General features: G+C 44.1%; 1 protein-coding gene across 22 annotated transcripts in view; it reads right to left on the bottom strand.

Moving 5' to 3' along the window:
* Positions 1–24,208, bottom strand: part of NRXN3 (neurexin 3) — a 1,711,975-nt gene that overhangs the window by 557,702 nt on the left and 1,130,065 nt on the right. For 3 of the 22 annotated variants that reach the window (XM_030831934.2, XM_060295137.1, XM_060295139.1), the window contains exon 1: positions 20,191–21,385. The exons of 16 other annotated variants lie outside the window; for them this stretch is intronic. In XM_030831934.2, coding sequence (XP_030687794.1) covers positions 20,191–20,437 — 247 coding nt within the window. In that variant the 5' untranslated portion in view covers positions 20,438–21,385. Of the gene's footprint in view, positions 1–20,190; positions 21,387–24,208 lie in introns of those variants that run through there. 3 more of the 22 variants (XM_030831937.2, XM_030831933.2, XM_030831935.2) reach the window with 2 other exon arrangements.

Genomic DNA, 24,208 nt, shown 5'->3' with positions numbered 1-24,208 from the left:
AGCTACACCTCGAACAGCTTATGGAAGGGGTTGGCAAGCCAAATCACCCCCTCTTTGTGCTTGTAAATAAAGTTATATTGAATGCAGTCCTTCCCATTCATTTACATATGGTCTGTGGCTGCTTTCCAACTATAAGGACAGAATTGAAGAGTTGCAGCAGAGATTCTTTATGTCTGAAAAGCCGAAGACATTTACTATCTGACCTTTTACAGGAAAGGTTTGCCAACCTCTGGCCTAAGTTGATCACAACTGAGTAGTCTTTACCTTCTTCTTTAATATGACACCTAAAAAATATAAATTATTCCACAAGAAATGTGCAGTGTTGTAGAGGAGAGAGGGCGAGGGGCAGAGAGAAGGCATTTCCATCCTGCCATTAACTCCAACACTGTGGTCCTGCCCCTTGGCCTATCCAGACCTCCTTTTCTGTACAAGGTAGCAACAGTGGCTGGAGAATATGTTAGAGCAGAATCACTAGGTGATCCAGCAAGTCCCTCCTGATTCCAAAAGCCTCCACTGCCCACAATCTTTACTTTCTTTCCAATAACACTATTAGATGAGATGGCTCGTGTTTTGACCGTATGTCAGCTGAGAAGACCTTCCAAAGAAGATCTAGACAAGAGCTGAATTAAAAATCCCTTCATGAATCTTCCCACCATTCATATAGGGTATCTCCTATTGCCCCAGCCTTGAAGAGACAGGGTAGCACAGTGGGAGGACACAGGCTTTGGGGTTCTGGATCCCTGCATTGCCACTTTACAAGCTGTGTGTTCTTGGGCAAATTACTTAACCTCTCTGAGACTAAGTTTCTTAAGGATAATGATACCTATCTTAAAAGGATTCTTTTGCGGATCACAGACACTGTAATATATACAATGCATGTGCATGTGGCACCCGACAAGGGCTCAATATACGGTAATTGCTACCATTATTATTACAACCCACAGGATGTGAGGTGTTGGACTCAAATACAAAGGAACCTCAGAAATGGAGAGACATGCAAGGCAGGCTGCCATCTGAAATGCTTGATCTTCAGAAAGAAAGGAGATGTTCTGTTGCCTCCCTTCAGCAAACACTTTCTGGAGGGAAAGAGCTCAGAGCCAGAAATCTGGGGAACTGAATATTGATCTGCTCATTTCAAGAGTCCTCTAATTAGGACTGGATCCTCTCTCCTACTTCTCTCTTCACACTGCATCTCAGTTTCCTACTCCAACCTCCAGTCCACAAGTCCATCCCCTATATATACACACAGAGCCAAGTCCAAGACCGCAAATGAGGAGTCACATAGTTTTCACAACATGTATGCGCACACACACATGCATATGCACGCAAGGGGGGATTAATCCCATATTGTCTTCTGGGAGCCTGAATGATTTGCTTGAACCCTGCCTGAGAGAATCAGGTGCTGTCACCTTCAAGGGTGTGACTTGAAGCTAATAGAAAAATCTATTTCTTTCAGTTTCACTTCTGTCACACATCGACCACTGTATTCCCTACAGGAGATTCCTTCTCCTTCTGCAATAACCACCCAGATGACAGATCTCAAGCAGCAATACAGGCTGCCTAAGTTGAGTGGTGAGCGGTGCCTCTTAGTTCTATGACCACTGGTTCAGAATGGCCTTGCAGTATCCACAGCCCATCTTAATGAAGATGGGTAAGGCAGCTGCCAATGAAATCAAATTTCTCCTCTCTCTTCCCTTCCATCTTAAGGTCCAGCAAACTTTCATCTTCACAACAAAACAGCTGCTGCGGCTGACACTCAGCCACAGTCAATCACCGCTGATGGGTCACACGATTGTCTCTGGAAAGTGAGCTGAGAATCTGCTTTGTTGCAAAGGTGACACCAAATGGCAGAGAGGAAAAGAGGGAGTAGCTGTGCCCTCCTTCTCTGAGTAACGAAATGCAACAAAACTATATAGCACATTTAATGTAATATAATAGAAATGAAAATCCTCTGAAAAGTTATAAGTATCATATATATGGAAACCACACTTGTAGTTATGTCCCTACATATAGTAATAGCAGTTTTTTTTTTGTTAGACCAAAGGCAAGAGAACATTTCCTAGGTAATATAGTACAGGTGTGTGGCCCCATTCTCCGCTAAGACTAATATGCTGCTCTTTATAATCCCGGCTCTGCCAAAGTCAACACTTTCCAAATCTTTATATTTCTTTTAAGGCCCAGCTCACAGCTCAGTTATGACTTTGTGGTAGATTGTTAGCAAATACGGCAAGAATTCCTCCCATCCCCACATGCCCACCCTTTTGCAATGTGACTTTGCTGCTTCTCCCACTGGGGGACTCTGTCTCCCTAACCCCCTGAATCTGGGCTGGCTCTGAGAATTGCTTTAACCAATTGAACGCAGTGAAAGCACTGTTGTGCGATGCGACTTCCAAGCTCTTAAAGGTTCTTGCTACTGTTGTTATTACTCTCTTAAAATGCAGCCCTGAGACCACTGTGTGAAGAAGCCTGAGCTAGCCAAGTAGAGGGTGAGAGGTGACGTAGAGCAGAGATGGCCTGCCCTCTACAACCTAAGGTTTCCCCAGACTGACGGCCAGAACCAGCCACCAGATATGTGAGTGAGATCATCTTAGACCATCAACCTTAGCCCATCTGCCAGACAACTACAGCCACATGAGGGATGCAACGTGATGCCTTCAGAACTACTCAGCTAGATCCAGCTTAAATTGCTGACCCACCGAATCACCAGCAAACAGCATGGTCGTTTTAAACATGTTGTTTTAAATGTTGCAGAGTAGTGCGTTATGCAGCAATTGCTAACAGAAAAACACTTCATCCACAAAGTCTTCTCCAATGTCTGGTAGACATTGTGCGATGTCTTGTGCGATGAGAGAAACAAGTTCAAATCCTTGCTCTAGCACTTGCTAACGCTTGACCTTGAGCAGATTTACTTAACTTTTGAGTCTTAGTGTCTTTGAGGGTAAAATGCTGACAATTTGAACTGTTAAGGGGATCCTATGAGATGAGACATGTAAGCACCTAAACAGAAGCCTTGGCACACACTCACTCTTTTGACACTTGTCACTTCCCACCTCATTAGAGTTATCTGAGTAAATAAAAGCTGCTAGATCTTCAAGGATAAGGACTTCACTGATCTTTGTATCACTCATAATATACAGCCCAGGTCTCATCATGGTCGCTAGTCAACGCATGCATGCTGACTCAGTGCTCGAATATCCCCTGAGATGTCGCTTGGCTTGATGCTGCCATATTGGCTGGGAATCCTGAACGTGGTGATATGAGCAGAATTGTGGGGAAACAGATGACACTAGCCTTGGTTAAGTCCCTGTACCTTTTGGATCCTCCATTTAGACGTCGTCTGAAAGGAGAAAATTGACTATGATCTCCAAGATTCTTTGGAGCTCTGAAATTCATTTATTATCATCACAACACTGGTTAGCATCTACTGAACGCTTATTTATGTGTCACATTCTGTGCTCCGTTCTTTGTATAGATAGAAAATTTTAATCACAACAACCTTATCATATAGATTTTATGGTTGCCATGTTCAGATTTTCAGGAAGTTTAAGCTTTAGGGCAGAAGTCAGCAAACTCACCCTGCCTGGGGCAGAGTTGAGTAGTTGTGGTGGAAACAGAGACTGTATATCCCACAAAACCAAAGATGTTTACTATCTGGCCCCTCAGGAAATGTTTGCTGACCTCTGGTCTAGAATAATCTGCTAACTGAGATATTGATCAGTCAAACTCAGGTGTGTGAAGGTAGAGAGTCTAGGTTATTTCCACTAGGTTATGCCTGCCTCTCTATCATCTCACTCCTTTAATCACTCACTCATCACACCTGATCTTTCAAACAGCCACTCACAGGCAAGTATGTGCCAAGGAAAAATGTTCGAGGCCTCTGCAAGAGCAGCTGAGGAAATGTCAACCGTGGTCTCTGTGCACGCATCTAGTTAAGAATACACGCTCATCTGCCCTCCTGTAGCTACAGGCCACGGAGCTACACTCAACCCTAATTGAAAAATAGGGAATGAAAAGATTTTCTTTCAACACAAACTTGAATGACTGGAATTACATCTTTATTATCTGAAGTGGGAGCCTGTGACTGGTCAACCTCCACCTGTTCTTGCTTCAGGAAGAAATAACACAGAAATTAGCCTCTGGCTGGTCATCTCATTACTGGCTAGTTTCAGCCCATTTTTAGAAAACCTGATGATTGTAAAAATCAGCCAGTTAATACAAATGCACCAGAGGTTTGTTACACATAATACCTGGTGCTTCAGAAATAAAGGGTTCAGCACCGAGAAATATGAAGCTTAAGTAAAAATTGATTAAAAATGCACAGAAATGAAGGCAAACATCTCTGAGCTGATCAACAACATTGACTAGGAAATTTAATGTATTTACAAAGAACAGTAATCATTAACTGGCCATATCTTCAGAAACAAGCCTCTCCTACAAAGAGGAATGCTGTAGAACACAGAACAACACTTTGAAAGTTGTGAAGCAGCATATAAATGAGAGGGGTTATATTTATTTCTACCTTTTTCATTGTTGTTGATCCTAATCACTAGTCATTGGAAATGATTCTTTCCCCTACTCCTCAAGATGCTGGTTTGCTACATAGTCACACCTGTGCAAATTCTGATTCCTACTTGGAAATGTTCCTCCTTTCCTTCCTCAATGCCACCATCCTACTCGGGTACTTACTACCTTTACCTCTGATGATTGCAACAGTTTGTTCATTAGTCCTTCCAAATTCAACCTCTTGTCATACCAATTCACCCTACGTGACACTGCCAGAATACACTAATTTCATTTTTTTTAATTCATTTCATTTATTCATCCAATGCTGAATGATCATCTGTTTACTGCACTCCCAGCTACTGTGCTAGAAGCAGATGTGGTTTCTGATGAAGGTTGCCAGATAAAACATAGGACACCCAGTTAATTCGGGTTTCAGAAAAATAACAGAAGAAATGTAGTATAAATATGTCCTAAATATTTCATGGGACATATTGATACTTAAAACTTTTTAGGGCTTCCCTGGTGGTGCAGTGGTTGAGGGTCCGCCTGCCGATGCAGGAGACGCAGGTTCGTGCCCCGGTCTGGGAGGATCCCACATGCCGTGGAGCGGCTGGGCCCGTGAGCCATGGCCGCTGAGCCTGCGCGTCCAGAGCCTGTGCCCCGCAATGGGAGAGGCCACAGCAGTGAGAGGCCCGCGTACAGCAAAAAAAAAAATAAAAAAAAAAAATAAACTTTTTAAAGTTGGTCATTTATTTGAATATCAAATGTAATTGGGTGTCTTACATTTTATTGTCTAGATGTCATGATCCTATCTGACCCCAATGGAACTTTCAACCCATTTGGGGAAATAGATACTGATCAAATAATCTTACAACTAAATGTAAAGCAGCAACTGTGAAATGTACAACAGGGGAGAGTTCCAGAAGGTTATGAGAACTGTATTTGGGGAATTTGAATTTCTGAGGGAAGTGGAAGGGGACTTCCTAGAGGAGGTGATATACAAAAGAGAGACCTCAGGTTGAAGTAGGTGTCAACCAGGGGAAGAGGTGAGGAGATTGCCTACATGGAATGAGCAAAGGCAAATCTGCAAAGGAAGAGTAGGGATGACAGAGGAGATAAGGAAGCCACAATAGAGAAGGTGGAAGGACCTGGTGTGTGATGAGGCTAAAAACTCCAGTGATGGCCAGACCAGCCGGGCACCCCTGAACAGTTTTGTCTTTATTTGAAGGATTATTGGAAGCCCGTGAAGAAAGAGGTTCTGTCCGTTTCTTTACTTTTGTTTTTTTAAAGGAAGGGAGTTACAAAACGAGATTTGCATTTTGAAAAGATACAGTACCCTCCCAAAAGGATTAAGCATAAACTTCTCAGCCTTGACCCTCTTCCTCTCTTATAAATGGTGATAATGACAAAAGAATCACAGGGTGATTGAAAGATGTAAATCAGATAATGCTCACCTTACTGGTTTGTAAATGATAAATGCCAAGGGTGCTGTTACGATAATGATTTTTCAATGTCCTCCATCAAAGAGCCCCAGTCTCCTTTGCCAGCCCTTCTCTCAACGTTCCTCTACAGGCTCACCCTTCAGCAAACTGGGTCACTGAATCCTGAACATCTATTTTTTTCCCCCTAAATCTATTTGTCCCTTTCTCCTGCATGCCCATAGAAATCATCCTTCAAAACACGACGTAAGGTTTCCCTCTGCCGCCTGGTTCTTTTTAATGCCCTAATGGGTTGCGACATTTTCCCCTCTAAATTCCCATGGTTGTTTCTACCTATTTCATGACATTTGTCAAACTGTTACATGCATTACAATACTTTATGTTCTTACCTTTTAATCCACTCACTAGATTCTTCCATTAATGAATATTATCAAGCACCTTTTACAAAACAAGATCTATGTTGGTCATCCAAAATAACTCATTCCTGAGCCTTAAATAAGTCAGAATCTAGTGAGAAAAACAATCACCATCAATGAATGGGAGCAACTCAATATTGTATGTTTAATAAAATGAGAGTGAGCTCTTCTACCACGGCATGAACCTTCTGCGGGGCCTGAATCCTACTCATATTTAAGTATCTGGCACCCAGGACAGCGCCTAGAATGTAGTCGGAGGCTTAATATATGTTTAATAATTTTAATTATTCGATGAGAAAAGTGTTATAGAGAAAAACACAGAAGGTTGAGAACTTCACTGTGCTAATGGGAGGTAGGGAATGCTTGGCAGACTAGTTACTACAGAGTGAATTGTCAGGTGAAAAATGCGGAGAAATCTACCACATAGGAGAGATTCCCAATCGAGGGAAGAACATACTTTAAAGTCATGGAGTTCTGAAAAGGCCTAATGAGTATTGAGGCTAAAATGCTGGGTGGGAGCCACATCTGAGAGGAATATATGTCAGGTATCCATCCATCCACTCGTTCAGCAAATGTTTAAGGAAACTCACTCCTTGCTAGTCACTGTTTTAGGCACTGGAGACACAACCATGAACAAGGTAGACAAGGTCTCAGAGGCTGATGGAAGCAAATACACACAACATGAACTTTCTTGGAGGTATCTGTGTTATAATAAAAATAAACCATGCTGTTATGCTGGAGAGGAACTTGAAAGTGTGCTTTTTAGACTGGGTCATTAAGGAGATGACACTGACGTTGAAGCCTGATGTTATAATAAGAAATGGACATGTGGCAATCCAGATGAAAAAGAAAATGTTCCAGAGGGAAGGAACTGATAATATAAAGGCCCTATGATGGGCACAAAATTGGCATGTTCAAGGAACAAAAATTTTAAAAAAATAAAATAAAAAGAATTAAGGGATTTCCCTGGTGGTCCAGTGGGTAAGACTCTGTGCTCTCAGCGCAGGGGACCCAGGTTCCAGCCCTGGTCAGAGAACTAGATCCCGCACACATGTCGCAACTAGGAAGTCCACGTGCTGCAACTAAGAGTCTGCATGATGCTGCAGCTAAGAAGTCCGCATGTCACAACTAAGAAGTCCGCATGCTACAACTAAAGATCCCACGTGCTGCAACGAAGATCCCGTGTGCTGCAACTAAGACACAGCGCAGCCTAAATAAATAAATATTAAAAAAAAAGAATTAGGCCAAGGTCTAATGAAGATCGTGTTAGGAAATGAAGTCAATAGATAAACAGGGGCAAGATTACGAAGGTAAGGGGTTAGTTTTTGTTCTAGTTACAGAGGGCATGATGTGATCTGATTGGACTTCATCCTGTAGTCTGGGAGGAGCCCATGCGAGAATGGCATGAACAGATTGGTACTTGAGATGGATGGCTCAATGGTGGGTGGAGCACGGACAGAAGGGGCAATCAGAGGCTTAGTAAGGTCTGTTAATTAGGTTGCTACAACTATCCATCCAGGTGACATGGTTGAGATTGCTGTGGGGATGGAAAGGATAGATCTCCGTATTTTAAAGAATTTGTAACCACACTGTAAGTATTTGAGTATAGACCCTACGTTTCAATTGTCCACTGCAGAGCATAGCCCAGGGCATCGCACTGCTCACTGTAAGTACTTAATAATTAAGCGCAAAGTCCAATGAAGGCATATCACACTTTTCTGTCCTAACGGTGCTTCTGCGAGTACTCTTCTCTCTGCTGTTCTCTCCTCTCTCTTTTACCAGAAAGCCCAGAAATTCTACGCCCGATACTCAGTCATGCAAAGCAGGGCAGTGGACAGGAGCTGGGTGTCAGTTTCTGCCCTGTCACTGACTACCTGAATGACTTTGGTTAAGACAGTTATGTTCCTTTAGTTTTGATTACATCAGCTAAAAAATAAAAAAAAGGGACAAATAACAATTCTACTACTTGTCCTCCTGCTGCAGAGAGCTGTGGTGAGGATCAAACAAGATCTTGAATTTTCTCTGTAATGCTGTAAAACACAATTTGTAAAATTGCAAACATCAATCAATTTTAGAAAAATATACCAAAACTATTTCAATCATGAGGGAAAACTGGCCAAAATGTTGAATACTGATTTCCAGTGCAGTGTCTAAAACTGAATGAATTGAAAACATATTACCCTTTCATATACAATATATAATGATCTGCTACACACTACATAATATACTACCTCATTGATGTAAAGTATGCATTGAGCACCTAATGTGTGCAAGAAAATGTGGCTAGCTAGGGGAACTGAAGCCTGGGCAGCCACAGGAGAACAAGCCAACCTCCTCCTCTGTGTCACCCTTCTAAACAACTTCTGGATACTTCCTTTTTTGGATAGATTGTACACTTTTCTTCTCACGACAAACCATCTTCTGTCAAGAGTTCCTTGGGTAGTTAATGGTGTCTTGTGATGAGCCTTAAAACTCTCCTCTCATTTTATTCCTGATTAAAAAGAAAGGATGTGCAGGATCTAAGCTCTTGACTGATTTACACTTCAATTTAATTTCTTTCTTTTTCCTTCCATGGAAGGATGAAACCTTCCATGTAATAAGGCTCAAAAGCTCTCGTCAAACAGTTTGATTGAACTGCGGCGCACTGAGTTTCCCTTCCAGGCTGCTGGGGCAGAGAGAAAGCAGGGACCCAGTGAGGGAGCAGTGCCTGGGACGGAGTGAGGACTGCATTCTGTGACAGCAATTAAGGGAACCAATTTGAGTGTTTGGAGTGACTTGGCTCTCATGCTCTCTGAACTTTCTGTGCTTCAGTTGTACCAGAGACCATCCCAGTCTCCTTGTCCACAGCAAAACAGGTGACACCTGCTTTTGCATCCTAACACTGTGGTGCAGTACAGAAAGGACTGGTGTTTCAGCCTCAACTTGCCCCTAACTTGACAAGTGTGATTTGGGAACAATTCACAAACTCCCAGGCTGTTAATCTTTCTCTGCATGAAAATAATTTGATTGGAAAAGGTCCCTATAGACCTCTTCCAAGTCCAGCGTTTGGTAATTCCACAAATGCAAGGCAGCTTTTCAGTCCAATGAAGACCTTTCATCAGAATATTCTTTTAGGGGCATCACCCCTGGGTCTGAAAAACTTAGCGTTCAGGTGGTGGGTTTATTTCTAAGTTACCCTGTGCAGGGAAATAAAGGGTCACTATCTCAACACTGTCGGAAAGAGTGTTCTTATATGATAGCTAGTCTAGTAGATCCCTAATAACTGACAGATGATGGGGTTAGCAGTACATACACATAAAATGACCCCATGGCATATAAAACCCAATAAATAAATCACCTGAAAGACAGGGATTGGCTATAGAGGTCCAAGTCCCCAGGTTTACATTCTTATCTCACATTAACACTGTCCCCCTCTTAGATTGTAATTAGCGTGTTAATGCAAGCCCCCTTGACACAACACACTGATAAATGACACCAGAATAAGGAACAGGTACTGAAACGTCTTTACGTCTGTGATGCACAGCAGTCTTAGTCCTCATGCCTGATCTTCACATTCCAGGTCAGGAGCTGACTAGGTTGCTATCAAGGCCTTTATGCTACATTATGTTTTTCTAGCTCACACATTCACCCACATGCGCTTGTGCACACACACGTATTCGCCCAATATGAAAACCATTGATACTCTTGAAATATTCATTCCATTAGTTATACCCTCAATATTAATAAGCTTCTGCCATATGTATGAATGGTCGAGAATAAAAGTAGGTTCAAAGGTGATCTAATAAGAGTGACAAGGTATTTTAGAAATCATCAGAATTGTGCCTATTGGCGCCGATAGAAAGATGAATACCAAATTTGCTAAGATAAAGATGGCACGTTACTTCAAGATCATTAATTGAGATTCTTTCATTTTGCAGGTAAAAGAACTAAAATCAGGAAGGTTTGGTGGTTTAAATTATAATTTGAGGAGAAAGACTATATGTTGGAAACTAAAATTCCTGATAAATGAGTTTCTTACGGTGAATCAAAAATGAGGTAGGTGAGTCACCAAAGAGGGTCCCTCACTCTTGGATCCTTGATTGAATATGTAACCATTCCCTACCAGCTGACTCTGGAACTTATCTGAATATCCAAGGGCTGCTTCAGAAAGCACACATAATTTCCTATAATACAACAGGACTTGTGAATAGAGGGATGTGTTCTGATCAGTTGTTCTCAATACCAGGGAACAGGTTTTATGTTTGTGCAGATTACCTGACCTAAGTTCAACACAGTCAGCCCTCCCTTCCATATCCGTGGGTCTCATTCATATCTGCAGAGTCCAGGAACATCGAATCGAAAATATTTGGAAAAAATACCAGGAATTTCAAAAAAGCAAAACTTGAATTTCCTGTGCACAGGCAACTATTTACATAGCATTTACACTGTATGTACAACTATTTGCACAGCATTCACATGGTATTAGGTATTATAAGTAATCTAGAGATGATGTAAAGTATACAGGAGGTTGTGTATGGGTTAAGGTTATATGCTAATACTATACCACTTTATTTAAGGGACTTGAGCATCTGCGGATTTTGGTACCCGTGGGGGTCTTGGAACCAATCCCCATGGATACTAAGGGGTAACTGTAGAAGCAAGGGGTTAACTGCTTAGCAAGAGGAAGAACTTGAGGTGAACTGCTTAACTCTCTGAGGCTCAGTTTCTTTTCCTGTAAATTCATGATAAGAATGGTGCCTACCCTGAAGGATAGTTGGTAAAGATTAAGGCATTTAGTTCAGTACCTGACTGCAATATTATAATTTATAAGAAATACATATTTGGTCATTCAGATGACCAAAATACACTTTTCATAGGTATTCAGTCTTCATCCACAGTTTCTGGCTCACAGCTTTCAAAACTACCAGAATTTCCAGTGATGAGAGGATAAAGGTATCTTTTGTTATGTTAATGAAATGACTTTCTGTAAGCACCTTAGGATTGGGGAGGGTGGGGGTGGGTGGCCAACTGCCAGTGGAGCCAAACTGGTGGTTAAAGGTTGGGACTTTCAGTCCCGCCCCCAACCTCCTGGGAGGGTAGAGGGGTTAGAAGTTGAATCAGTCACAAATGGCCAATGAGTTAATCAATCATGCTTATGTAATGAAGCCTCCAAAAGACCCCTAAAGGATAGGGTCTGGCTGGGGAAAGCTTCTGGGTTGGGGAACACGTGGAGACTTGGGGAGAGTGGCTCGCCTGGAAAGGGCATGGAAGCTCCCTGCACTTTCCTCATATCTTGCCCTATGTATCTCCTCCACATGGCCCAAGTGACTCAAACATTCTCTGCCTCAGTGTCAGCATCTTCCAAATGCGAAAACAGCTGTACCTATCTCAGGAGAATTAAATGCGATACCTTTAGAAGAGTGTCAGGTATATTCAAAGAACTAAAAACAGTGAATCATTATTACTAATATTATTATTATTATGAGTAAAGAAGATACTATTGTCATTCTTGTAAAAGCACAGAGGTCTCCTTTCTTGGGTTTATTTTTTCTAAGAAGATTGAATTGACAGAAGTGAACACCCAAAGATGTCCATCCGAGTATGCTGAGATAGTGGTCCATGTCAAGAGATATATAATAATTGGTTCAAGGAAAGAGATATACAATAAAACCTTGACTATCTAAGTCACAGGACCCTCCTCCCACCCAAATTATTCAGGAGGCCAAATTTTCCCAGTAGCTGAGATTTAACCCTTTAATCATCTTTTCAAACTTTAAAAAAATCAGAATGCTGCTAAAATTGACCTGAAGAATCCAAGAGGGTCTTACTTTGTTTTCCCTGTGAGCTAATTGTTCACAAGGGCCTTTCAGCCTTTATTAGAAACAGAGGTTCGGGCTTCCCTGGTGGTACAGTGGTTAAGAATCCGCCTGCCAATGTAGGGGACACAGGTTCAAGCCCTGGTCCGGGAAGATCCCACATGCTGCGGAGCAACTAAGCCTGTGCGCCACAACTACTGAGCCTGAGCTCTGGAGCCCTTGATCCACAACTACTGAAGCCCGTGTGCCACAAATGCTGAAGCCCCTAGAACCTGTGCTCCACAACAAAGAGAAGCCACTGCAATGAGAAACCCATGCACTGCAACGAAGAGTAGCCCCCACTCACTGCAACTAGAGAAAGTTCGCGCGCAGCAATGAAGGCCCAATGCAGCCAAAAATAAAATAAAAAATAAATTTATATTAAAAAAAAGAGGTTCAAAACAGTTGGCTTTATTCTGTTAGTTATCACTTATAAAGAAGCCCAAAAGACTTCGCTGCCTATCCCTACTTGCTCATGATAAGTCTAGGACTTGAAACCAGGAATTAAATGGACAATGGAAGCATATTTAAAATTTTTGACCTGGGGAAGCTAATTCCTCTTTGGTAGTCATCGCCCATACTGCAAAAACAAGTGTCTGCCCAGGTCCATGTTCCTGAAGCTGTCAGACACACCTGTGCACTTTTACAAGTCTTGCACGCTCTTCATAAAAAAAGAGTTCCCTGTATAGCAATTTCAACTTTTAAAAAGTGCTCATTTCGCTTGGATGTCGTGGGCTGATTATTTCTTCCTCCTTGTTTGAGCTGTGCAGACAGCCAGACCCTGCCTATCTCCTCCCCCTTCCCTTCTTTGACAACATCAAATGACAAAGGTGCAAAGCAAATAAATGTTAAGTAAAACACTGACACGGGTTCAGTTTAATGCTTTGCTCTGTCAACCTGCTCTACTGCTTAGCAACCATGGTGGCTCACCCCAGTTCATTTTCATTTTAATGTGCCACACAGAAAAGCTGCCTAAATATATACCCTCGGTTCTGAAGCATATAATCTGTAAATACAGGAACAGGCGGATCATCTCCATTAGTTTCTTATGTAGCAAAAACCACAATTTGCACCCAAAACATGTAATTATATTCAAATTTTGAAAGACTGCCTGGGAAATAGTTGAAATTCACAGTTTGGGGGGAAGTCACTCAGGAGTATACACCATTGTGTTTTAATGTGAGGGGTGGCTGACAGGAATATTTCAAAACATTAAAAAAGGGAGGGTGTGGACAGTATCTCAGAAAAGGTGGCTTTCAGGTTTCTGGAGGTATTATGTTCATACAGCCACTCAACAGCTGGTGAGCAAAGGGTGGGAACTGGGGCAGGGAACGTGTCTTTGAATAATAACTGGGCTGTGGCTTCAGATGGGAAACAGAGACAGGTGAATATACAAGTCATCTCCCCGCTGCTTTCTGGCCAGTGAGGCCCAACCGGGACAGGAAATGTCTCCCTGCATGGGAACCAACCTGAATATGATCACTTTCTCACACTAGGGTCTCCCATTGAGGAGACCTCCAGAACACACAAGGACCCTATCTCTTAGCACAAAGCCAGACACCTACTGGAAGAATACATATGAAACATTAATTTCACAGAAGGCCGGGAGAATCCAACGCTGGCAGAATCCATTCCTACAGGACTTAATCTGGTTAAGGGGAGATCAACCTGAAGCAAAAGGTCTTGGAGGAATGAGAAGTCGGCATTCGTGCTGTAGAGTAAGAGGGTGATGGACGTAGCGTCGTACTGCCCGGGTTCCCAGCTGATTCTGATACTGATCAGATGCCCTTGTCTAAGTCCCCACTTGGGCCATCTGGAACATCAGAGGATCAGATAATCCCTAAACTCGCTGTGTTTGTTGTCTGTTTCTTGAGATGACGGTCTGTCAGGGAGAACAAAAAGACCAAGAGCTTTGTGGTCAGAACCAGGTTTGAAACCTGGCCGTACCCCTACCCTACTTTGATCAAGTCACTTAAGCTCTCTGAGTCTCACTGTTTTTATTTATGAAACGGCGGTAACCTTATTAAGGTCAAAGATTGTGAGGATTAAATGAAATTATATACGTAAAGCATTGGAAGAGTGCCTGGTACACAGGAGGTGTGCGTTACATGTTGGCATACGATCCCAGCAAGTCTTTCGCAAAAACTAACTGTAAGTAGAAATAAACCACCTGCTCTGTATAAACTCAGCTGCTGTTCTGCCCCCTGCCCTGATATGGCCAAACACAGCAGAGCATTTTAAACGCAACGCAGAGCTCCTTTCTAGTGTTGAAAAGGTGTGTTTAAATGAAAGCTGCATTCTTTCTGTCTCTGCGTGACTGTGGTGAAGTTGGATTGCGGGCTTTATAACATCACAGTGTGTCCCTCTTGTACGTTATGCTGCTTCTGGTGGAGAGGGGAGAAGAGAAAGCCTGGCTGTGGCTGTGGCTTTGGCCTAAGTTATTGTCATAGTCAAGAAAACAGACCTACAAATACTGGCAGACCTGTGGAACACAGACAGGTTGAAGATACACAGTTTGTCTTTAAAGACGTACAGATGGGAGAATCATGCCGTCCTAGTGCCGAGAAAGGAAAAGAGTGAGCCGCTGTAGTTCATAAAGGAAGTCCCTGGTAGAGCAGGGACGCCAGGCCTGGAATGGCAGCCGGTCTCAAGAGAGAGCCGTAGAGAGTGGGTATTAGAGTTTGTGTGCAGAGCACGGGGCTGCAGTCAGACAGAATTAGCCTGTGTGCACATCAAGGTAGAGACTCAGTCACAAGAGATAAACCAAGAGGAAAGCAAACACAAATATTAACTACAATTACTGGTGGTGTTTTCTCCATATATTTAAAGGCCCCATCTTATCAATTTTGTAAATTGCTGTCACCATCACGGAAGGCTTTATTTTCCCACAGTGGAAGTTTGAGTTCAACAGAGATGCACTGAACGTACATTTTTACTTTGCAATGACTGGGTCCTGGGGGAGGAGGAGTGTTATGGGCTGAACTGTGTGCCCACAAAATTCATGTGTTGAAGCCTAGACCCCCAGAACTTCAGAATATAACTATATTTGGAGATAGGGCCTTTAAAGAGGTGATTAGGTTAAAATGGGACCTTTGAGTGAAACTTAATCCAATCTGACCAGTGTCCTTATTAGAAGAGGAAATTCCAACATACAAGGAAACACTGGGGATGCAGGAACACAGAGGAAAAGACCCCTTGAAGACACAGCAAGAAGGTGACCACCTGCAAGCCAAAGAGAGAGGACTCAGAAGAAACCGAATCTGCCACCACTGTGATCTTGGACTTCTAGCCTCCAGATCTGTGAGAAAATTAATTTGTTGTTGAAGCTACCCAGTCTGCTTTTTTGTTTGTTTTTTTTTTAAATGGCAGCCCTAACAAACTAATACAGGAAGGGAAGTATGATTAAGTTCAAGTTTTATCTTGAGAGATCTGCCTCCCTCCCAGATCACATAGTGCCCTAGCAAAGTAAGCTTTCTGAGATCTGATAAATTCATTCATTAAAATGTAAAATAAAATATGTCATGTCTTCCAGATTCAAAATCAGACAGTACAACAATAAAGGTCTTACTACTAAATTCCAGCCATCAGCCAGTTTGGTGAAGGGTTTTGTTTTGTTTTTCCTGAAAGGAATTGTTCCAATTCTCTCATCTCTGCTCCCTCTGATACGGCAGGCCTCACCTCCCACCACCAACCCCCGCACAATGATCCGTGTTGAAAGTCCTGAAGAAACGTACACTGGGACAGTATAATCTTCCTACGGTGGCCTTTCAAGAACAAGTTAATCTCCAGATCCACCACTTGCCAGCAAATTTTAGAGACGCCAAACAACGCATCTAGACGAGACAGAGAAAAAGAAACCAATTTAATTAATTCATCACCAAGGCCAAAGACATATAAATCTTATCATTTTATCTGTCAACCAACACGCTGAATTATTCAGCAATCTGAATCCCAAGAAGGAAGGGAGAGAGAAAGTGGTTAGAAAGCAGCTGGCTGAGCAAAAGAAAGTGCTCAATAGATCAGAGCAAAACAAGCCCCGTGGCTGGAAAAACTTCAGAGGTGGGTCTCTGTGACAATGAATGAGAAGCATAATTTCTTAAAGAAAGACTCCAGGCTCATGGACCACAAGGGGGACTACCACCGCCGTCTTTGCTAAGATGACTCAAAGAGGATTTATGTTGTCCCACCTACACACACACACACACACACACACACACACACACACACACACACACACACACACACATAGGTTTCTGAGCAAGAGACTTTCCTCTAAATACATTGTGGTATATTCCCTTGTAAAATTGAGTTTTAGGTTTTCAACTAGGTACCCCCAAATGCCTACAGAGACAGGAAGGTCTGCTATTTTATGGAAAATAAAATATAAGGAACATACTAAACCTAGGCTCTGTAGAGAAAACTTTTTCTAAACTATAAGTATTAAAATATTTTTAAGTAGATGTGCATTGGATTTCTTACAGGTGGGAGAGAGGAAAGCAAATATACAAAACTCTCCTATGAAACTGAAGGTTGGTAAACAAATGTATTTTAGTATTTATATGTCCCATACCACTAAATTATCCAGGAGTTTCAATAAGCATGATATATAGGTATGAAAATAAAGTTGAGGATGAAAAATACCTGTAGAGTTATTCTGAATAACAGAACAATGTGAATCTGCATTTCACAAGGGATATTCAGATTTTATATTAATTAATTTGGTTGGGTATCTGGATCCTCGTCCCATCCCTCAAATTTAAAAAATTTTTAGAAGCACTTATCTTTCATAGATGATCCAAATACTTCTGAAATGATCCCGTGCTGAACAATACAATGTCTTATTTAGTTTTCTATCCTTAGCAGGTTACACACAGCCTGGCACATAGTAAATACCCAATAAATGTTAGTTCAGTTGAAGAGAGCATGAAAGAAAACAGTTCAGTTGAAGAGAGCATGAAATAAATGTTAGTTCAGTTGAAGAGAGCCTGAAGGAGGGGACTGAGCAATGGGGAAAAGCTTACTAGACTCCAGTTGAGAAGAGAGTTAATTGTATCCGAAGACACAACCTTAACCTGAGACTATTGTGGATATCCCAGGCAGGTGTGGCCTTAGTCTCCCCAACTTATAAAGGAGCTCAGCCTGCTCTAGGATCAAGATTTTAGGCAAATCTATACATAATCAATGTTTTAAAGATCAGAACCAAGTATGGGTAGAAGAACAGCTGTTTGGAGAATTTCTCTTTCTTCCATCTGTTTTAGTGTGAGTCTCACTATGGGGCAGGATGTTGTAGAAGGAGGGGTGGCAAAAACTCATTAACAGGCAGCTCTGAGGACCTCTGGCTTCTCAGGAAATGTGCAAAGTGAACCACGGTAGAAAAAACAAGCAAAGGAAAAAATCCCTCTTGAGTCCAGAGAAGGTTCTTGAACTCAAGGCTCTAGTTTTCATTTTATACCAGAAGGAAGGGCATTTACTTCCTCACAGACAGTACAGACTGCTCCTTGTAACTCTGGAATAGGGTTGGCAGAAAACTATTAGTAACAACCATTAGTCTCATGGTGCTATGCCTCCTACCACCCCCATCTAAAAGATTTTTTAAAACAATTGCTGTTAGCTAAGCCTTTGTCTTGGACTAGGGGAAGGCAAGTGTACTCTAAGTAAGAATTAGGGGAGCATTAACGGAGCACCGAGGGGTCTCCTGGTCCTTTCAGGGAGAAAAGGGCACAGCTTAGATAAGGGATTGAAGCCAGAGTTTGGGGTATCTTGTTGCTTGCTGCTTCTCTTGATTTCAAGCTCAAAAACATTAATTAAATATGCAAGGAGCCTGCTTAATATAGATGCATTCAGTCTGTAAGCCCAGATCAGTGGGATGGGACTTCAGGATTGAAAGAGGATACTGAAAAGTTGATTTCATGAGCTTTCTTGTCTCAGTCATGCCACATCCTGAAGTTCACTGCATTCTCAGCTCTGTGCATCTAAGGGCCTTTTCTAGGGTCTCTGGTCATTTATTTACTTTGTTCTCCTTTTCCATCGTACTGAATCTTATCAGACGTAGGTTAATGTGAAAGAAGATGGAACCAGTTAAGAAGATTTAGAGGGTACTGAGCCACTGATCAATGAAGACATGAATAGAGAAGAGCTGTTTTTAACCTGTGCTGGCTCAACCCCTTTTGCCCCTTTAGCTGAGAGAGAGAGAGAGAGAGAGAGAGAGAGAGAGAGAGAGAGAGAGAGCAAGTGCCAGAGAGAAAGAAAGAGATTCACAGACCAAGGAATCCCCAGTAAGTATTGCAAATTCCATCACTTAAGTAGTAGCTGCTCTTAACTGTTTACATCCTGAACGGAAAACATGGAGACCTTGCCAGCCTATAACCTCTAACTAATACATAATCTTCATCTCCCTGCTGATTATTTACACTAATTAGCAAAATTTAGCTAATGATCGCTGAGCGTTTCTGTTTTTAATTACGGCTATTAGGAATAGTCTGTCTGGCTTCATCTCCCATCCCTTCTTTTTTCTTTCCCAATCGTTACAATCCCACCCCCACTCCTCCTTAGGAGCTAACAGCTTCTACTTCCATGAAATTGCTTTTGCATTTTTGGTGGTTGTGGTTCTTTCCTCTCCTAGGGTGTTTTTTTTTTTGAAAGCTTACACCCGACCTAGCAGGAGTCACAGAGAAAACAGCAACCAGATCGAGATCAAGCATTCCCTCCTCCCCACCACCCGCCTCCACCAACCTTACAAGCACTGAGCTGCTTGACAACTCCATCAAATAAGATGTAAAGAGACAGAAAGAGCCAGAGTACGTGCTGGCATTTTCTCAATGTGCTTCCACTTAACACTACAGAGAGCACAGAGCAGAAACCCAGGGCTAGGAGGCAGTGGGAAGAACTGACATTCCGAATGCGGTCTGTATGTTACAGGCCTTCAAAATACAAGCTAGGGCAGGGGACCTCTAGTGTGGTTTGCTCTCGCTGCCCCCCAGAGGGCTGCTCCTGCAGTTGGGTTCTGTGATCCCCATTCTCCTCACCGCCAGGGTGGAGTGCATAGTAAATAAATAACGAAGCTCCCTTCTTTAGAACAGTTTATTACAGCAAGAGCCTACCTCGGTGGCAGACATCACCCTTTCTCAGGCAGCCTGCTCAAAGCTGAATATAAATGTAAGAGCCATAGATCTCTTCCTTCAATCGCTATGCAAGGAGGGTCGTTTAGAGCAAAACATATTGTACTTATATTGTGTGAACAAGCCCACCCGTGCTACCTTTAATTGAAATAACATTTCCATAAATGGTGGAACTGAAGTGGCAGTAATTTACACTTGGTTAAATTATAAATGGACTTTGCCTTATCTTATACATTGCTTCCCCCTGGGTAGTTAGCAATATCAGGTGTACGGTTTTCACGATAGCTGCTCTCTCCTTCTGACATGTGGACAAACGTAAAGCGGCCCAAATGAACAATAGTGACCACTGGTTATTAAAGATTACACTCAGCTACTCCCCCCCCCCCCCCGACCTTTACCACACAGGCCACTTTAAAAGCAGTTCAATCAACTTTAGGCTGAAGACCTAAGGATTCCTGCTGTCTGCTATTCTCCCACGACTAGCTCTCAAACAAGATCAGAGAGAAGAAGGGTGAAAGCAAGGTGAATGAATGAATCCTCCGAAGTGCAGCACTGGGGACTTCTCTGACCAAGTTGTCTGCCATCATGGGGGGTGAAGGAGGCAGAAGGTTGCAAAGGGGAGAATGTGGTGCTTGTGAAGCTATGAATAAGGGAGCCAAGGAGAGGAGGACCCATTAGAGGATATGGGGAGACTGGGGCAGAAAACTCTAGCCTTTTAGGGAGAAACTGGACATTTTCTTCCCTCATGCACATGCGATGCTTTTCATTATTTTAAATTCAATTTTTAAAATTCTCTTCCCACCCTTAACGTTACCTGAAAGGCAAGTGGGTTAAGGAATTGCTACACCCCATTAAAAGGATAAAGAGCAGAGAGACCCACCGTGCCCTCCTCGAAGGGAAACAGGGGAGCGATAGATAGAAATAGGCACTGAGTGATGCTTGCTGCCATGGAAATGGTGCTCGTGCTGAGAGTGAGACCCCGGCGAGGAAGAAGAGGAGGAGGAGAAGGGTACATTAGAGGAACTCCACACGGAGCTGATGATACATCCCCAGAAGAGGGACCAGATCCCAAGCGTCCAGGCCGGCCGGCGAGGAGGGCTCCGTCTCGCGTGGATTCTCAGGTGCATGGTCAACACACTGGACCACCACAGATGGGCAGTTTGAATTCCAGCCAGTGAGCAATAATGAAGTTCATGATGCCCAGGGGCCCATCATAGCAGGAGGAAGACTTGGCCCAAATTTTGGAAAGAGGGAAGGAATAAGCGTTTTCAAGACAAGATGATGAAAAAAACACAAAAAACAACAACAACTACTACTTAAAAAATAAAAGGATATAAGGCAAAAGCTCCCCTTTCCTGGAGCTGAAATTTAGGATGTCAAAGTCCACCCAGGTGTAGCAGCCCTCCTAGGGAGCCCCGGGATGCCACACATGTCAGAGGAGGCCAGGCGCAGCTCCTGATCTCTGGGCACCTCAGGCCGGATGACTGAACAGCACACTCCGGGAAGCCACACAGAGGAAAGGTGGAAACGAAGGAAGAGGAGGAGGCAGCAGGAGACCCAAGTAGGTTCAGGTTAGTTTATCCCAACATCCAAGCAGTTTGAACATTTTTTTTTTTTTTCGTTTTCCACTCCCATGCGATGCAATGCAGAACTGCCAGGCAAAGGGGGGCTGCAGGTGGGAGACTTCTTCGCGGTTTCCTCGCAGTCTCGGTGTAAGGGCACGGAGGCTGTTAACCCTGCGCTTTCTGGAAGAGCTCCACGGAGCAGCCGCCTGCGTCCTGGGTTTCCCAACTGGATGAAAAACAGCAGCAGCAGCCGGAGGAAGAGAACAAGAAGGACCGGAGAGACAGAAGGAGAGGAGAAGGAACGCGGCGCGGAGCAGCCACCCAAACCAACGTGGCACGGGACGCGGAGAGGTGGGTGGGCGAGCAGGGAAGGCGTGAGAGGAGGTGCCCGGTAGGCGGCAGGGGTGGCCAAGAGGGGGGCGGGCGCCTGCAAAGTGCGCGGCACTGGGAGGTACAGGTGAAGTGAAGCGAGGAGTTGGGGAACCAAATTCACAAATGGGCAAGTCGTATGCAAATAGCGCACTCCTGAGAGCAAATCAGTGCCGCCCGAGCGCTCTGCCGAGGGACTGGCTGGCTCCGAGGAAGGAGGGGCCCGAGCGACCCGGAATCCCTGCCCTCCCCATTCAAGTACACGATCGCTCGCTCGCTCGCTCGCTCGCTCGTCTACACCCGCGCGAGCCTCCCGCACAGCCCCCCACCCTCCTCACGCTCCGCTCCTTTCCAGGGGAATGAGCACGCGCGCGCGTGTGTAAGGCGGGCAGACGGACTCTGCACCTTTGATCACCCTGTCCCTTCTCCTCTCCCAGGCGCAGTAAGCCAAACTCGGGCAACTGGGGAAGAAAAACTGAAGGCGGAAGCTAAGGCTAAGGTAGCCCCAAATAGAAATGAAAACAACCCCCGTGAGTAGCAGAAGCGCCGGGACGTCTGCACACGGCGGTGCCACAGATGCTCCCCCTGAGCTGGTGGTCAGCACCGCGTGGCCACTCTCCCGGGTGGGTGTGCCTCTCTGGGGGTTCAGATGCCCAGGGCCCACCCGAGGGGCGAATGGCGGGAACGCGTCTTGGTTCTCAAAGGGGAAGGCAGAGAGGTGGACCGGGAACTCCGGAGGGTGAGAGCTTTGATGGCTGGAGGCCCTTCCATCCCTGGTAAACAGGATGCTTTTGGAATTCAGGACCCAGGGGTTAGCGCCCGTGCTGGCTGACCTGGTCAAAGAACTTCAGGAGAGGTGAGGGCTGCATCTGCTGGCCTGTCCTGGACTGGCCTTAGAGGTGCTGCCCCAGGTGGGTGAAGCCTTCGGGCCTCCAGGACTCTGGGCACTAAAGAGAGTGCGGCTTTTACATCCAGGCTGAACCTGCAGGGGAGAGCCGGAGTGGCAGGAAGAAGCTTGGCGCACCTGTTGTGGCCATCTGTCACTCCAGGAGAAAGCTGACCCAGGGCTCTGCCAAGGCACGGTAACATTCCGGTTGCGGCGGCCTCCATTCTACGCCCCCTCTCTCCCCCGCCCAACTTCTCCTAACTATGCTGTTCAGCAGGATACAGAAAGCCAACAGCCTCCTAGACTCTGGGGACTTGCTGGCTCTGACTCCTTCCTTCCCACTCACCTTGCTTACAAAAGCACACTATATATATATTTGGGGGGGGGCAGGTGGAGATGGAGGAGATAGGTGAGGGAATAATTAGGGGGCATTCCTTTTTTGAAAAGGAGTTTATAGCACCTCTCATACTTCTGCTCTCACTAAACATTTCAACCCCGCTGACTGAGAATAAGGGATTAAGACAGTCCTATTTATTCTTGGGGCACCTCGAGGAGACACTGAAGAAGTTAGCATTACCTGTCTCTAACATAAAGATACCAAACCTATGAATGATTTGTCTTCAAGGTCAGATATCAAGTTCATTTCAGAATTTATGCCGGTGACTTGGTACTTTGGTTATGAAATTGGTGTTGTCCTAAGGATCCCTGCTGCCCATGGTAGATTCTGCACGGTCATCCCACCTGTTCTGGCTCTCAGCTGTAAGGGTGATTAGATCCACAGCCTCCAGTGGAATAGCCCTCATTCGTGATCTTTCATGCCTTTGGGTGGTGGCCCACAAACACGATGTTTTAAACTAGCAACATGTACCTAGGAACAGCACAATAAGAGAGAGGGGTGATTTATGGAGACTCGACATAAACCTGTTTCCTCCTCTGTAAAATGGGAATAATTCCTCCCTTTATGAGGTTCTTGGGAGTATTAAATGAGATAATGTATACACAGCATCTGGCACAGCACCAGACAGAGTGGCAGTACTCTTTGTCTCATAGAAAAATAAACTAAAGCTCCAAGAAGGTTAAGTACATGTTTAGGGTCTCAGGCTACTGTTAGGACAAAAGTGAGAAGAAAAAATATATTAATATCCTAAGCATCCTCCCTTAAGGCAGATGATAATTCCCATTCAAGGGACTTTCCTGGTGGTAAGAATCCGCCTGCCAAGGCAGGGGACACGGGTTCGATCCCTGGTCCAGGAAGATCCCACATACCGTGGAGCAACTAAGCCTGTGTGCCACAACTACTGAGCCTGCACGCTAGAGCCCACAAGCCACCACTACTGAAGCCCGTGTGCCACAACTACTGAAGCCGGCACGCCTAGAGCCCAGGCTCCGCAACAAGAGAAGCCACCACAAGGAGAAGCCCATGTACCGCAACAAAGAGTAGCCCCCGCTGCAACTAGAGAAACCCTGCACGCAGCAACAAAGACCCAACGCAGCCAAAAATAAATGAAATTAAATCTTTAAAAAAAAACACAAACATTCCCATTCAATCCAACCACTCCTTGATTTTGTCCTCCAGATGGAGCCCCACTGCACTTTGGACTTAGTCTAACTCTCTAACATGGCCTTAAAGAGACCTAGATGACCTGGCTTATACCTAATTCTCCAACTCCATCTTCTGCCAGATGACCCCTTACTCACTACCTTCCAGTCTCCCAGACCCACTCTTTGCTCTTTGAATGTGCCAAGTTGTTTCCCGACTCAATGCCTTTATACGTGCTGTCCCCTCTTCTCTGGAACACTTTTCCCTAAGATTTTCATGTGATTGGTTCATTGTAGACGTCACCTCCTCAGAGGCCCTCTCTGGCCCTCATCTAAAGTTAGCCACTACCACCCTGAAAGGCGCTTTATCCCATTACCTTGTTCTATTTCCTTTGAAGCACTCTCCACTTTCTGAAATTATTTTCTTTATGATTGTTCATAGTCTATCTCCTTAAAAAGACTGTAAGTTCCCTGAAGGTTGAAACTTTGTCTTGGTCTCCCCTATATCTTCTGTGTGTGGAAGAGTGGGTAGCACATAG

Source organism: Globicephala melas, chromosome 2, assembly GCF_963455315.2.
Source record: "Globicephala melas chromosome 2, mGloMel1.2, whole genome shotgun sequence".
NCBI classification, from domain to species: Eukaryota; Metazoa; Chordata; class Mammalia; order Artiodactyla; family Delphinidae; genus Globicephala; species Globicephala melas.
This window is presented reverse-complemented; position numbering and strand designations above follow the sequence as displayed.